This window comes from Megalops cyprinoides, chromosome 21 (assembly GCF_013368585.1).
Source record: "Megalops cyprinoides isolate fMegCyp1 chromosome 21, fMegCyp1.pri, whole genome shotgun sequence".
Classification (NCBI taxonomy): Eukaryota; Metazoa; Chordata; class Actinopteri; order Elopiformes; family Megalopidae; genus Megalops; species Megalops cyprinoides.
Window position 1 is genome coordinate 3,088,712 of NC_050603.1, and position 16,507 is coordinate 3,105,218.

The 16,507-nt window shown below is 41.1% G+C and overlaps 1 protein-coding gene across 1 annotated transcript; it reads right to left on the reverse strand.

Moving 5' to 3' along the window:
- Positions 1-241: 241 nt before the first annotated feature.
- Positions 242-4,882, reverse strand: LOC118769070 (major histocompatibility complex class I-related gene protein-like). Its single transcript, XM_036516082.1, has 5 exons — positions 4,761-4,882; positions 3,228-3,488; positions 2,405-2,683; positions 1,751-2,050; positions 242-291 (listed from the first exon to the last, which is right to left on the reverse strand). Exons 1-5 carry the CDS (start codon positions 4,813-4,815, stop codon positions 242-244), a joined length of 945 nt encoding a protein of 314 aa, XP_036371975.1. The 5' UTR covers positions 4,816-4,882.
- Between the last annotated feature and the right edge of the window lie 11,625 nt (positions 4,883-16,507).

Sequence of the window (16,507 nt, forward strand, 5' to 3'; positions counted from 1 at the left end):
CTTACAGTCTTTGTTGTGAGATATACTGTATTGCATTATTACATGAATAGAGATATTAACCACTTGTTTATTGCATTATTATATTACATTATATGTTTTTTTTGTGACAGGCAAAAACCCTACTTTACACTCAGGTCCAGTAATGGTGTATTACCTTATATGCAGATTAAAAGGGACCTCAACAATGTAAATAGTGAGGGTCTCCTGTATATCACTCAACACTCCACAGACCTATTTTCATTCAGATTAAAACACTGGAGTAAACAGACTTACTGTCACTTGGAACAAAGCCTAAAACACAGAGAAAGAGACAGAGTCAGTGCCCATCATATACGCACTATTCTCACTCATACAGTGCACAGTAAACCGGGTCAGAAATGGTGCTGCTGTCTGTACACTGTGTTATACTGTGCATTACTCAGCATGGCTTGAAGCCACTGGATGAGCCTTCAGTTAACTGAACTCAATGTTTCCTGTTCTGCAAGTTATTTTTCCTGCATGTTTTTAAATTTACAGAGTGTTACGTACTCGCTACTTCCCCTGGCTCGTTTTGTCGATATGGTGTTGTGAGAAGTACGAGCGTAACCTGGCGTGTGCAAATGTAGAGGAAAAGGAAACAAACAAAATAAAATGGCACCAGACGGACCTCGAAAAGGACGAGGCCTACCTGTTGCCTGGGTCTCCTTGGTGCTTGTTGGGCCAGCCCATTCTCGCCTGCCTCGGCGGCCAGCTCTGCGGACTCGGGGAGCGTCCCGTATTTTGTTTGTTCAGGTTTTTTTTTTCTTTTTGTATTTTTCTTAAAATATCTCGTGCATGACACCCGTGTAAGTCCCTCTTCCCATGGACTTGTGGATGGCGTCGGCGACCAACCCTTCTTTTTCTGGTTGGCGTTAGGTAAGTCGTTCGGCTGAATTTATTCTAAACTTATATGCGCATTCCTCAACTACTTTTCACCATTAGCTTTTCCCTTCGCTTGCTGCAGCCAGAACCCATGAGGTGATCAGTCTCACATCATCCTTTCTCTGTGGAGGCAACCAAACGCTCAACACCAGGTGGCTGTTGCTGTCGCCATTACCCACCATTTCCCGCCAGTTTTCCATCTCCTCCATTTTATCACCTGGAGCTCCGTATAGCAATCAAATGACAGGTAGCCCCGCCTTCCGAGGAACCGTCAGCTGCGTGATGACGTCAGCAGCAGGTGCCAAAAGAAAATAAATAAATAAACCCAAAACACTGTGTGTGTGTGTGTGTGTGTGTGTGTGTGTGTGTGTGTGTGTGTGTGTGTGTGTGTGAATGGTGGTCTACCCACTCGTAACAAGAGATAACTACATTTATTACACTATTATGACCTGCCCTCCTCCTCCATAATGCAATTTTATCCCATTTTGGTAAATGGTAATCCCCAATGGAAATCCCCAAGGTGATAAAATATTTAACCATTTTCAATTAAATGTTTTTTAAACCACTTACCAGGCGGTCTTGTCTTCCTCCACAGCCAGAACCCAGCAATGGCAATGACGGCCACCAGGACTGCCACCACAACACTAATGATGATGGCCGCAGGAGGTGATTTTTCTGACACAGTAGACACAGTATAATGTGACAGTGAATACTTCATTTTGTCTCAACAGTTTCAGTCTTTAACTGATGTATAAACTGCAGATGTTGTCTTGCTCTCTCTTAATGACTAACTAAAATATTCCTTCTCTTTGCTTTGAATCCCTCTCTCTCTCAGCTCTGTCTCTCTTACCGTGGTTAGTCCTAATCTCCTCCTCATACACTCTCTTCACAATATCCTCCTTCAGACACTTATGCTGCACAGTGCAGGTGTAGGTGTCTTTCTTCCAGTCTTCAGGCTTCACTCTGAGGCGAGACGTTTTCTGGAATGTTCCGTCATTGTTGGGCAGCGTCTCTCCCAGCTCCACGTCCTCATGCAGGTCCTCTCCTTCTTTCTGCCAGGACACCACGATTCCTTCAGGAAAGAAACCAGTGGCAAGACAGGTGACAGGAGAGGAGGGGTCCCTCTGGAGCAGAGAGACCTCAGGAGGGACTGAGAGAGCGAAAAGAGACAGAGACAGAGAGACATGATGAATGATGGTTCATCAAGCAAAGCACATTGCTACTGCATATAAATATGATGAGTGTGTTCAAGTGAAGCGCTTCTTATTATCTTTACACTGATTCCACATCATTTGTATCTAATAACAAGCATCTTTGTTTTTGGAGAGAAGAACATGAAATCTGTCATATTTCTGAAAATCCTAAACCATTTGTAAACACAAACAAACATTTAGAAAGAAATGCACTTCATTACCCCTGCTACTGTGTGTTTCAGGGTAATGTAGTGTAAGTGTTTGTTGAACGTTGCTGGTGAGCAATAGAGGTGTTGTCAGTGCTGCTGTACCTTTGCGCTCCAGAGTGCTCCTCCCGTAGCCCACGTACTTCTTCAGCCACTCAATGCAGATCTGGGTCAGGTAGCTCTTCCTCATTTCATTCAAAATTCTGTCTCTGTCCCACTTGCTTTTAGTGGTAACTCCCTGTGGTGAAGGAGTGATCCACCTCATGTTCTTCATGTCAAATGCAATGAAGTCTTCCCCATCGTACCCATACAGTTCAAACCCGTCTGTGGTCCCAGTCTCACTGTCCCACTCACAGCCGTACCTTTTCTGTAGAGTGTGGACACCTGCAGAGAGAGCACACACAGACACTGAGCTCCCCCTCACCACTCTGCTCCAGCCATTTTCACTCTTACAGTTCAGACACCACAGAGACAGCAGCCTTTAGAGGAGTCAACCTACAGTCAGAGGGATACACAGACTCTGCATCCAATCTAACAGCCAGTCCATCACAGTGCTGTGATAAGTCATTCTATAGCAAACACATGTGTTCTACAATAAAGACATTAAGTGCAATCATTCAAAAGCACAATATGGCAATACAACATACCCTCCAGTATGACTGCACAGATGGCAGAGAGAAGATGAGTTAAGATTATGTAGGGGAGCCCAAAATGCAGTCTGAGATGGGTCTATGACCACAGATGCCCAGAAACTCCACTGTCCTGACTGCTGTACTCATTCCACCACACTGGGGCCAGGACAGAGGATGCCACTGGGGAGTGGAGCTCAATGTCCAAGACAGCGATTCAGCTGAAGTAATCTTTCAATTCCAGCACTCTTACTCTTATTCAGCTTCTAAAATTATAGCGGCTTCCCCTGTGAACTCACCATCAATTTGGTTGAAACGCTGCATTGCAATCTCTACACTGGCCTCGAAGGACACTTGTGTGTTCAAGAAAACCTGTGTGTTTCTCTCCCAAAACTCCACATCCACTGCTTTTTTCACCCACTCCTGCCGAGGGATGAGCTGCTTAGAGCTGCTGTCATAGTAGCTGATCTGCTCTCCATCCACCATCCCCACTGCTACAAACTCAGGAAATCCTTTTATTCCTGCTGTCGCCGTGTAAAAGTACTGATAGGAATGAGTGACTGAAACACAGGGGTAAAATATATTAGATTATCAAAAGGCAGAAGAATTGAAAGTCAAGGCTATCTGAGGACACAGAGACAGGGGATGGGGGTACTGTGATACAGCCACAGCACAACATGGTTTTGTCATAATTAAACAACACATGCAAGGAAGGTAGTGTTACTTTGTCTAACACTGTACTTCATGTGGTGTTGGCAGTAGACAAGTAAACTGTCACATTAGAAACACCAGTGTTTGATGTTCATGTAAGTATACTGGAGTGTGGACCAACAGGTTCAAGTCCTGGCTATACCATTGCTGTTGTGCATCTTATGAAGGTGCTTCACCTTAACATTTTTAAGAAACTGTTTTAGCTGTGTATGTATGAGGCACAAATTTGAATCACCCTAAACATATTAATACTGCAACTAAAGGCATTACTATACCTTTAAATTTCTCAGTCTAAGAACTCCCCCATATGTTACTGCTATAGACACAAGCTACTACGTATGGTTACCCCAGGTGACATAAATAACTCTCTCATAGTGATGGGCAGAAATAGAAATATTGTCTCAACAAGCATTTTTACAGCATATCAATAGCTCCATATCAATATTACTTACTCATTTACTGAATATTTAATGAAACATTTCAGGTTCATAACCTTACCGAAAGGTGCAAAAGTATGAGGGGCCGTTTAGGAAATATTTCAGACTTTTGTTATACAAATGCATCTGAAACACATACGCATTCACATGTGAAACTTTCACACGCGCATCCATACTACTGAAAACTCACACACATATATGTGAAACACTCATATAGACACATGAGAAACGCATTCACACACACATACTTATAAAATGTTCGTACAGATACGCATGAAATGCGCATATAGACTTGTATAAAACACATTCACACACACACACGAAACGCTCATACAGATACAGGTGGGGTCTGAGTTCGTTTAGAGTGTTCACGTATGCGCAAAAAATGCTGACTAATCGCTCTGAGTTCGTTTTGGTGGCTGTAAGGGACCAAGTGTGAAAACACCCTAAGTTAACGCAATATTTTACACATCCCAGTTTTAATGCTCTTACGTTGTAACGATTTTCTCAGAGACAAAGTGAAAACCAACTACTATTCGTCCAAATATGGTCGTTTATATACTATGTTCATTTAAATTTAAAATCATCATTAATGACCCAAACAAACTGAAAACAACACCGTCAACAACACTGACTTCAAACACTAAAATCTTTTGTAGCAGTTCTTAATTCAGTTAAACCCACCTGCAGATGCAATGTTAATGGTCCACAGTAGCCCGAGAATAAAGGGTTTTCTCATATTTATCACAGGTAGAAAAATAATGCTGAAATACGAAATTGTTTATGGTTAGGTTGGCACATTTCCGTTCCACACGCTCCCACGGCTGCGGCGATTACCTGTACAAGGTGTGCACTACTAAACCTGGGTCCTGCTTTTAGCCAATAAAAAACAAGTTGGGCAAAGCATCACCAAACTCTGGGACAACCTGAGCGACGCAGGTTGAGTTTCGAAACTGAAAGGAACAGGCATGTTCGAACGTGCATATTTCATATTCCTGTTCATACAGGGGTTGCTAATATTATCGTTAACAAAACCTGCATTGACTCAAAGGCCCGAACGTTCATTGTCCCTCGTGTTTCACACAAAAAATAAAAAGTGACAGTAATGATGACAAGTATCACCGGCATAACAGTGATAATCAAATTATCTTTAGACAATCTGAGAGTTCTAAGAGTATGAAACCGTTTTCTGATTCTTGGACAAGTGGTGTATGCCGTGAGGGTATAAGTCTTTTGGAGGCTTTATGTACATGTTTATTTCAATTGCACCATTCGATTATTCAACAGAACGTTTCCCAGAAAGATGAAAAACGGTAGCAAAATATGCATGTTTACTCAATGAAAAATACATTTTACAGTCTTGACGTGCTCAAAAATCAGATATTTATAACATGGGAGTGTGAAAAAAAAACAAAAAAAAAAACAGAATAATGGCTAGTAAAAGACCGTTTAAGATCCGTGCAGCAAAAGTGGTTTACAAGGGGATCTATGATCTATTTTTACTGAAAAAAGATCTTAAATTAAAATGACTGAAAATGATACATATAAAATTGCATCATAACCTAAGATAAATTATTACTGTTCTGGGCAGGTTCAAAAAGGACTTAGTTGATCCACCAACAAAAATTTTTTGAACAGTATAAGAAAGTCTGGAGAAAATGGCTGCATGGATATGCCATTAAGCATCAGGGTCATTCCAGCATGACCTCATTGGGGAACTGTCTGTCTATCAGATTAAACAAAGAGATCCTGCAGGTGTTCCAAAGGTCAAAGGTCAAAGGAGGATAAAGCTTAGCAGCTGAACTCCTCTGTGACATCACATGATGGGGATCAAAGGTCAGTGGATGGAGACGCTGAGATAGACACAGATGCTGCCTCTTCGGAGTGTGATCCTGGCCGGGAGTCAGTCAACATTAATGCACTCGGGTCTCTACCCCCCACATCGCTGCACCGCAGCTTATAGGAACCCAGGGCAAACCTGGGGCTGAGGTGACGGTGGGGTAATGAGGGGCCCTGCAGTGCAGCTGAGCTGGGCCTGGAACTCAAAGACTGCAGGTTCAACTCCACAGGTGGGGCACTGCTGCTGGGGGGGGGGCACTGCTGCTGCAGCAAGGTTCTTAATCTGAGTTTCAGTCTGAAACATCCGGTGGTGAAAGTGGAATATATTCGTATATATTAGTATATATATTAGTATAATATATATATTGGAATATATATATAAACATATAAACTAAGTACAGTAAGGCACCCTGGACAAGGATGCTTACTAAAGCATTAAAAGAAATTTAAAGTACAGGTAGGTGGACACGCATGTATGTGTGGGTTAAAGTAAGCAGAAGGTTTTGTTCTTCTCCCATAATTCCCTTCTCTCTGCGTCTCTTCTGGAAGGACATATAGCACACTGGTTAAGAGTTCACAGTATATAGACAAGAGTGAAGCTCTCAGCATATGAAATCTGCTGTACTGAACCGCTGAATAAGGTTAATAATCGGTAACAGCACTTACTTTAGTCATACCCTTGGTGCAATGATGGAGATGAAGCTGCAGCAGATAGAGTGTAAAGGTTGATACAGTCCTCCCCATGGCAACCAGAGAGAGAGAAAGTACCCCTCACTTTTCACTCCTTCAGCTCACAGTCAGTCAGTGGGGAATAAACACATTTTATGCAGACAACACACAGTTAAAAATTCATGGCACAGCCTGGGTTCATTGTTACAATGTCACCATCTGTTGTGTCTTTTTTATTGAAGATGTATTAATGTGAGGGGGAAAGCAACTTATAATTTGCAACTTAGCAAAGTTTTATCTTGCTTCTGTGATAACACTTAAGAAAATAATATTTTCTATTATAACAGGCAGTAATGTTTTATCTTGCTTCTATGGTATCATATAGTAAGGTTTTATGTCATCTTGTAATTGTTTCTGCACTGACCCCAGAAACCTTCTTGTGCACACCGTACTGACTTAAGCCTCTACAGTATGAATTACAATCACTTATAGGAGCCAGTACAGTGCAGTATGCTGAAAACCTGTTCTTGCAGCCACTGTGCCGGGTGGGTAGACTCACACTGACCTAAACATACAGGTGTACAGATGGATGGACGCATGGCTACATGATGACGGGGTTTAAACTAATCTCAGTGGTTCAGTAAAACACAATGCATGGACACATCCTGTCGGTTCTCATACACCAAGACATATTCACTGGTGAGAAAGGAATCACAAAGAAACATGGTAACATCTCAAACCGAAAGAATACGTATGAGATCATGTCCAAAAATGTAATAGCGAGACAGAGTAGCTGAGGTTGCTTTGTTTTACTTCCAGCTGCCTATAGACCTGGCAGACTGCTTGCAGACAGAGCACAGAGCACACTGATAAAGAGGGAAAAATAGATATGCATTGGTCTTTCCTAAAACTGAGCACGAACGTCCTACTTCTGCTCAAAAAGATCACCATGGCAGTTATGCTGCAGATTATGGAGCAGTTATTGCAGCGCACTTTTACCTGTCCTTGCAGTTGGTGGAGGATACACTTTGTGTGTCTGTTCTTTGCAATTCCAGCTTTTGCTTTGGTAACGTTAACATTTGCCCTGCAACAGCGCAGTATCTTTGCAAAGTCAAAGTTGGCCTGCGTTCGCGGTAACGCTCAGGACAGCGCCGCTGAGGGGCAAGGTCAGGGCAGTGATGATGATGGTTGTGATGGAGCTAATGGAGGTGAAGGTGATGGGGTCCTTCTGGAGCTCATGCGCACAGACAACTATACTAAGCTCAGAACCTCTACAAAAGAGGGGCCCATAAAATGCTCCAGACATTTTTTCCTGAATAAATGCGCGATGCCAGCCTACCTTGCTGTGTGCTGGATTGTGATTCTCCTGATTGACGGAAAGTACTGGGCTTGTGCACAATTCACTAGGTGTGGCAACACAACTGGTGTAGCAGACATGACGGATCCAGAGATGGTGGAGAACATGATGAAGTCCAAAGTAAGTATAAATATCTGTACTTTTTGTTACAGAGAATAATAATCAGTTTTAGTTCATTTAGAGTTCTTTCCTTATTTCTGCATCTGCAGAATATGGTCCATGAAACAATATATTAAAAAAAAAAAAATCAAGATGGCACCTTTTTCATTAAACGTCATATGTTTTGTAATCGTATAATTAATGTACATTTGGATGCTGTAAAATTGTTGTTACCCAAATGTTACCCATTTCATACAGCATACAATGAGTTTTCAGATAGGATCAAGAATGTGTCTGTGGTGGGTAGAAATCAAAAGTTGTGTCTTGTAGTGTCCCTGCACAGGGATAAAATTATGCAAAATGTCAGCTTTGGTTAATTATTTTTCAATAATACTTTTATGTATGAAAGTAAAATATTTCTCAAAAATCCTTTCTCCACAGGATCTCCCTCTGTCCTGACTTTCCATTAAATGATGTACATTTTTGTCTGATTTTTGTCTCACATGGAATGACCCATGCATTGTCTAAAATGTTATCAAACTGGTCTGTTCAGTACATTGAAAAATTAAAAAGTTAATATGAACAAATACAACTACAGCAAAAACACAGACACAGGAAATTCAGGTTCTTCTTGATTTTTTTTTAATCTAACCTTTCAAACCTCCTGTATAAGAGGCTCATTTTATCACTTCTGATTGTGTTTTTGAAATAAAACGACCTTTCTGTTTCATATTAACAATCAAAAAAGAAAACAGGTGAAAAATAAAAATGGTATAAAAAAACTGATCAAAGAAAATGAAGGGTAATGCTGCATTTGCAGGGGTCAGTATTTATTAGTAATAACAGATGGGCAAAATTTCACATTTCACACATAAAGCTAAATGACTGTGTTCTGTCCTTTCTAGTGCATCGGTTTGTATGTGGTGTTTTTCATGATGTTAGTCTACATCAGCAACTTGGTCTTCGAGACTTACAGAAGTCCTGAGAAGCGTTATAAAGAGATGTATGAGAGGATGCTGAAGGAGAAAAGAGAAGAGTACATCAGGGCATACGCAAAGACTCGCTCAAAGATCAGAGCCACCCGGTGTAAAGAAACGCTGGAAAATCTGCTGCAGTCAGCAAACACAGACTTAGATGCTGCCACCATTGTGAATGAAATACAGAAGAGTTTTCGTCCCTGATTCATTTTAGTATAAATATGAAATGTCAGTTGGACTCAGTGTGTCCAGATACAGTGTGACAAAGTCATATCTCCTTTCATGATGACTGTACTGAACTCATACTGTTTCACTTTACTTTCCTTCACTCCAAAAATGCTAAATGTAAATGGTATACCTATACATGGCCTGTCATTATGCCTTAAATGTGTGTTTCCTGTGTTCAAGCTGTATCAATGTGAAAAGGGAAGCAAATTCTGGATGTAAAGCAAATGTATATGGTAACTGTGGAAGTAAAATTATATGAACTGATGTACAAGCAGATGTGAAAGCAGACGTATAAGACCTTAGAGTGAGCTGATATTTTAAGAGGGTGACCTTAGAAGGAACTGTACACACTGCATACGTCATTGGAAAGATGCTGGGCCATGGTGTACGTGCTGTATGCTAATCATTGAGTAAGAAGAAGTGTGAAAAGCTGTAACTGCAAGTTGCCTCCCCTGTGGGGGATGATGTCTGCTTAACTGGTGTACAGGTATGCAGCTGGTCGGAAACCAGCCCCTGGCCTTCTGTGCAGGAACTGATTAGAGGAAGTTGAGCGCGGTGCACCAGTTTCAATGTAAGCAAGTGCTCTATATGTTCTGTCTGTCCTCTGGACATCAGATACTGTGTATGTGCTGGCTCTCTTCTGGAGTTTGCAAATAAAGCTTTGCTCTTCTGAACCAACCCGAAGGCTCCACATGAGTTATCATATATACATCACCTTCAACAATGACATAATAAAGGTGTATCTTCTGTAGTAACACATCATAAAGCTTATTATTAGGATGGTTGCCCGTAGGGCAAGCACACTACTGTTCGTGTGCGGCTTATTAGTGTGGTTGCCCAAACTTCGGACCTTATGAACCTCTTACGTTCATAAGAACCGAACTCAGTCTTACACTCAGTCATGGTGAGGGCAGAGACTGCACAACTGCCCACTGTCACTAGAGGGAGCTGTTTCTGTGAATGGTTGGAGTGGGAAAGGATGGGACATTGGGTTGCCTCTCAGACATCTCAGCCAGGATGAAGGAACACCACCTTCAACTTAAATTATCTAAGACGGAGCTACTTGTCATCCTAGCCAGCCTGGCAATTCAGCCCAACATCACCATACAGCTTGGCTCAATGACACTAACTCCATCCAGGTTTGCAAGGAGCCTGAAGTGCTGATTGATAACCAGCTAAACTTTACTGAACACATCTCTATGACTGCCAGATCATGCAGAATTGTGCTGTACAACATGAGGAAAATCAGACCCTACCTATCTGAATAGGCTGTACCACTCCTTGTCCAGGCTTTTGTCATCTCAAAACTGTACTACTGCAGTGCTGTCATTGCTGGCCTAACTGCATGCACTATTAAGCCATTGCAGCTGTTACAGAATGCCATGGTGCATCTGGTCTTCGATCAGCTAAAGAGGGCCCACATGATAACTCTCTTTGTCTCATTCCACGGGCTCCCTGTAGCTGCCCACATCAAGTTCAAGGCTTTGATACTTGCAGAACGTCCAACAAAACTGCACCTACCTACCCGAATTCACTACTACAAAGCTATGTTCCCTCTTGACCACCATGTTTTGCTACCGAACGGCGTCTGGTGGTCCCATCACATCACGGCACAAAACGACTATCCAGAACTTTCTCTGCTGTTGTCCCCCGATGGTGGAATAACCTTCCATACTTCATCTGTTCTACTAAGTCCCTCACTATCTTCAAGAAACATCTGAAGACACAGCTCTTCCGTGCTTGTCTGAGCATTTGAAACACTACCACCTAAAGCAATTTCTTATATCGTAGCTTTGTTTTCCATAAAAGATTTTGTTTCATAAAATGGTTTCATGCACTTTTAACTCTACCAGCTAGCTTGTACCTTGTCTGGCCAACTATTAAAACTTGGTCATGCAGCATTTCTAATATAATATTTTTTTGCTTGTGTTGTGCTCTGCCTCACTTGTAAGTCGCTTTGGATAAAAGCGTCCGCCAAATGAATAAATATAAATGTAAGTTTCTTATCCAAAGAAATGAAAACATGACACGTGACATGACAACCAAATTTCGTTATATTTATCTTCCATGGCTTACAAGTGAAATGATTCATAAAAATTTGTAGATGAAGCACATTTAAGTCATTCAATACAGTTTTACTTTATTTTTTCTGCTGTCAGGTTTGTGCTTCTATTTACAGTTTTTCTCAATTGCTTAGACACAATTCATGGACCAACTCACCATTTTCTCAAATCTTCACACCCAATTTTAAAAACTCATACCCAACGGTGCAAACATCTAACTTCTGGGTCCCAATGAAACTTTGCCTTCAGACAACAAACGCAAGCTGTCAAAAACACAGACTACGTGACTGTTTGTTACACACTGGAGGGATTAATTCAAAACAGTGCTACCAAAATGTTTAGAATAGGTTTTCAGAGAAATAATTTGGAACTTTGTAAAATCACAGCACTGACTATCCAGATAACCCTTTCAGGAACACCCTGGCAAGAGAAGGAGTTATGCTATGTTGTATGAACCCACTTCGACATGTTGGAGGAGGATGCCACGATTTCTGATGGCTGCACATAGGGTTATGTTGCCTCCCCTCTGGCCAGAAATCAGATCATACCGTTTTAGTTTAGCACTGCAGTTTGGTTTCACTTTCATCATCCTACTGTTTGTGAGGATATTACTTCCCTCAATTGGTTAATAATGCCATAAATTCAGAACAGCAAAGCCATAAAAATGTGATACTGAGCACGTAGAACTGAGGTTGTTATTCCAGTTGTTCGGCACAGACCTTTCAGTTGCTTAGTACAGACCTGGAAGCCTATTGTAGACAGGACACAGCATACCAGCATAAGAAGACAGAAAAATATGAATTGGGGTTTCCTGAAACCGAATATAACTGTAATACTTCTGGTCAAGAACCTCACCGTGGCCATTCTGCTGCAGATTATGGAACAGTTAATGGAGCCCATTTTTACCTGCTCATGCAGCAAATGGGGGACAGTATTTGTATGGCTGTGTTTTATAGTTCCAGCTTTTGCTTTGGTAGTGTTTGCAGTTTCCCTGAAGGAGGGCAGTATCTTTGTGAAGGTGAACTGTGACCATTCTCTCATAAAGAAATGTGCAATGACCATCTACCCAGCTGTGTGCTGGATTATTATTCTGCTGATTGATGGCAAGTACTTAGCCTGTGAAATGTTCACGTGCAACAGCACAACTAGCACAGTAAACATGAAAGATCCAGTGATATCAGAGAACATGGTGAAGTCCAAAGTAAGTATAAATTTCTGCCCTTTCTATTATTAGCTCTCTTTTGGGTTTCACAGATTACTCTCTCAGATTAGTTTTGTTGAATTGAATACTTTTCTTATTACTGTATTTATTGTTGAAATTGTCTAACAAACAAATCTGTTCAGTGCATAGAATCCATTCACTGCACAGAAATTTAAAAATTTTGGATTAACTGATACAAATACAGCAAAACCATTAATGGGAAATTCATGTTCTTGTTTATTCATTTTTTAAGCTTGTGAATGTAGAAAAGGCTCATTTTATCGGTTTCTGTCAGTTCCGTAAAACAATCATAATTCCATTTCATATTGAAAATCAAAAAAGAAAACAGGTGAAATATAAAATCTGTGCTCAGACTTGAAAAAATGGATCAAAGTGGGAAAATGGTATTTCTGAATTTGTCTATCATTTTCCTTTCTACTACATTGGTTTCTGGTTGGTTTGCAGTGGTTGTGCTAGGCTACCTCACTTACTTCATCTGAGAGTGTCACAGAAGTTCTGAGGAAAGTCCAGATTCATTGTTTGACTTATTCTCAAGACAAACTCCTAATGGTTAGGGTGTTCATTTAGCTCTTCAGGTTGTGTAATCTCTTTAAAATAATATTAATTCAATTTTTCATCAGAATGCATGCACAAAACTGTGAAAATTTATCCAAGGAAGTCAAGAAAGTGTCATGCTGAATTTTCAGAGCAGACATATACATTCACTGGATAATAAGATAAGAAATAATAAGAAAAAATAAATAGACACAAGGTCATTTTAACTTTTTTGTTGCTGCCTTTTGTAGGTCATTGGATTCACTGTAGTTATTGTACTTGTACTGGGCTATGGTGTCTACTTGATCTGCGAATTCTACAGAAAACCTGAGGATCGGTATGAAGAGATGTATGAGAGGATGCTGAAGGAGGACAGAGAAGAGTACGCAAGGAAATACGCAAAGTCTCGCTCAGAGAACAGAGCCGCCCGGTGTAATGACAGACTGACACATCTACTGCAGCAAATACAGCCTGCAAACACAGACACAGCACAGCCAGGCAGAGCAGACCCAGCCCAGCCTGCAAACAGAGGGTTAAATCAGCCTGAAAACCCACAAGTAATCGAGCAAGGAGACGTACAATTACAACAGGAAAGAGAATTAGAGCAAGCTCTGAACCCAGTCTTGGAACAGCCAGATATCACAGAGTTAAATGCTGCCACTATTGTGAATGAAATACATAATATTTTTTCATTTTAATAGAAATAAGACAGATGTCATTTGAGATTACTGTACCCTTAAAAAATTATATCTCTTTTCTAATTGCATAAATGCTAATATAATCTAAATGCTAATTGCACTGAACTTCCTGTTTGGCTCTTTGTCTTATGGTGCTTACGACTGAGATGATTCATCAAAACTTGTAAATGCTTTACCTCTCTCTATTTTGTTTGTTACATTTTTCTGCTATTATCATATTTTTGTTTCGATTTAATCAAGAGTGTGAATGAATATGGAAGGCAATGTATGTACAAACACATAGCTTGAGAAATCAGGTTTATAGTTCTTTATGTGTGTTTTTAATGCATGATTTGTTTGAAGTAGTGTGGTTTGACTTTAATCATGCTACTGTTAGGACATCCTGTTTGTTCTATACTCTTTGGACATTTTATTGGTTAATGACATCAAAATTCAAAATAGTAAAGCCACGTAAAGATGATACTGAACAGGTAGAGCTGAAGTCGTTATTTGAGTTGCTTAACACAGACCTGGCAAACTGCCTGCAGACAGGACACAGCACACCAGATCAAGAAGAAAACAGAAAAACATGGATTGGTCTTTCCTGAAACCAAACATGAGTGTAATACTTCTGTTCAAGACCATCATCATGAGAGTTCTGCTCAAGATGGTGGAGCAGTTAGTGGAACCCATTTTTACCTGCCTGTGCGGCAGGCTGAGAGCAGAATTTGTATGTCTGCATTTTGTAGTAGCGGCTGTTGCTTTAGCAGCGTCCTGCACCTTCCCTGTGTAATTGTGTTTTTGTGAAGCTGAATTTGACCTGCAAATGCAGCGATAGCAAGTGTAGACCCAAATCACAAAGACCATGGTGGTGATCATAGTACTGATTGGTAATGTGCTAATGCAAGTTTGTTCAAATGATTGTTTAGTGAAATTAAGGGAATGAAAATATTTTTACTGAATATTCATGTCAATCTTCTCATGTGATTCTGTGGAAACACTGTAGTCAATATCAGTTGTTGTGTGTAGTTTGAAAAATCTGATGATTAATTATGTTTGTGTGCTTAAAATGTAATAAATCTCCAAGGGCGTGATACAACTTTGGTTTATTTATACAATTTCACTATCAGGTAACAGGTGGTAATGCAGAACCACTGTATGCAATGCTAGGTAAATAACACAGAGGTAATTTAATTTGACTGAAAAGCAGATAAAGGAATCTGCATCATTTTTGGAAACTGAAGAAATGTATGGATTGATCTTTCAATATTAAGTGTTGCATTCCAAACTTCAGGCACAATGCCGAAAAGACAACAAAAAATAATTCAGTAAATGCACAGAGTAACATGATTATGATCATCATTCTTCTGTGTGGGAACATCACCACAGTGACTTTGCTCCAGACTGTGAAGCATGTAATGGAACAAGGTTTTTACCTGCTTATGCAGTGGCAACAAGGTAATACTAATATGGCTGTACTTCATGGGTGCACCTCTTGGCTTCATTATGTTACATTACATTATTGTCATTTAGCAGGCGGCCCACCCTGACACATTCTTTATCGTTGCTGGAGATTTTAACCAGGCAAGTCTCAAGTCTGTCTTACCGATGTTCTACAAGCACATGAATTTTGCAACAAGGGAAAATAACGCAATTGATTTAATATTACACTAACATAAATAACTCCTACAAAGCAACACCCCTCCTCCACATGGACAATTCTGACCACCTAACTGCTATGTTAACGCCTGCATACAAACCACAGGTGAAACAGGCAAAACCGGTTATTAGGGAAGTCAGAGTGTGGCCACAGAGTGCCATCCCCACACTACAGGACTGTTTTGAAACCGCACAGTAGGACGTGGTCAAAGAGGCTGCCACACACGACAACAGCACTGACTTGGAGGAATACACAGAGCCTGTCATTGGTTACATTAACAAGTGTATTGAGGATGTGACTGCTGTGAAAACCATCAAGATGCGCGCCAACCAGAAACCCTGGCTGACTGGGGAAGTCCATTTGCTGCTGAAGATCTGAAATGCTTTCAGATCCGGAGACACTGCAGTGTACAGACTGGCCAAAAACAATCTGTCCCAGGGTATCTGAGAGGCAAAGAGGAAGTATGGGCAAAACCTCAACAGTCACTTTACAGACAATAAGGACACATGCCGCTTGTGGCAAGTTTTCCGGACCATAACAGACTACAAGCCAGCTGCTCAAACATGCCACAGTGACCCCTCCCTTCCAGACAGACTCAATAACTTTTACATGCGTTTCGAGGCCTCACACCACAGTGCAGAAACTGACACCTTCACCCAGCGAACAGGTCTTACACCTGTCTCCAGCCAGGGTGAAGAGAGCCTTCTCTAATGTTAATCCCCGAAAGGCTGCTGGTCCAGATAACATATGGATGTGTCCTCAAGGACTGTGCAGAACAGCTGAAGGATGTCTTCACAGACATCTTTAACATTTCCCTCAGCCAAGCAGTAGTGCTCACCTGCCTCAAGAGCGCAACTGTCATACCTGTGCCCAAGAAACCCAACCCAGTCTGCATGAACGACTTCCGTCCCGTGGCTCTCACTCTGATAGCGATGAAGTGTTTCGAGCGACTGGTCTTGCAACACATTAAGGCCCGCCTCCCCACAAATTTGGACCCCCTACAGTTCGCATATACAGCCAACCGGTTCACAGATGACGCAATATCCACCACCCTCCACCTCACCCTGTTCCATCTGGAAAACCGGGATGCCAACGCCAGACTCCTC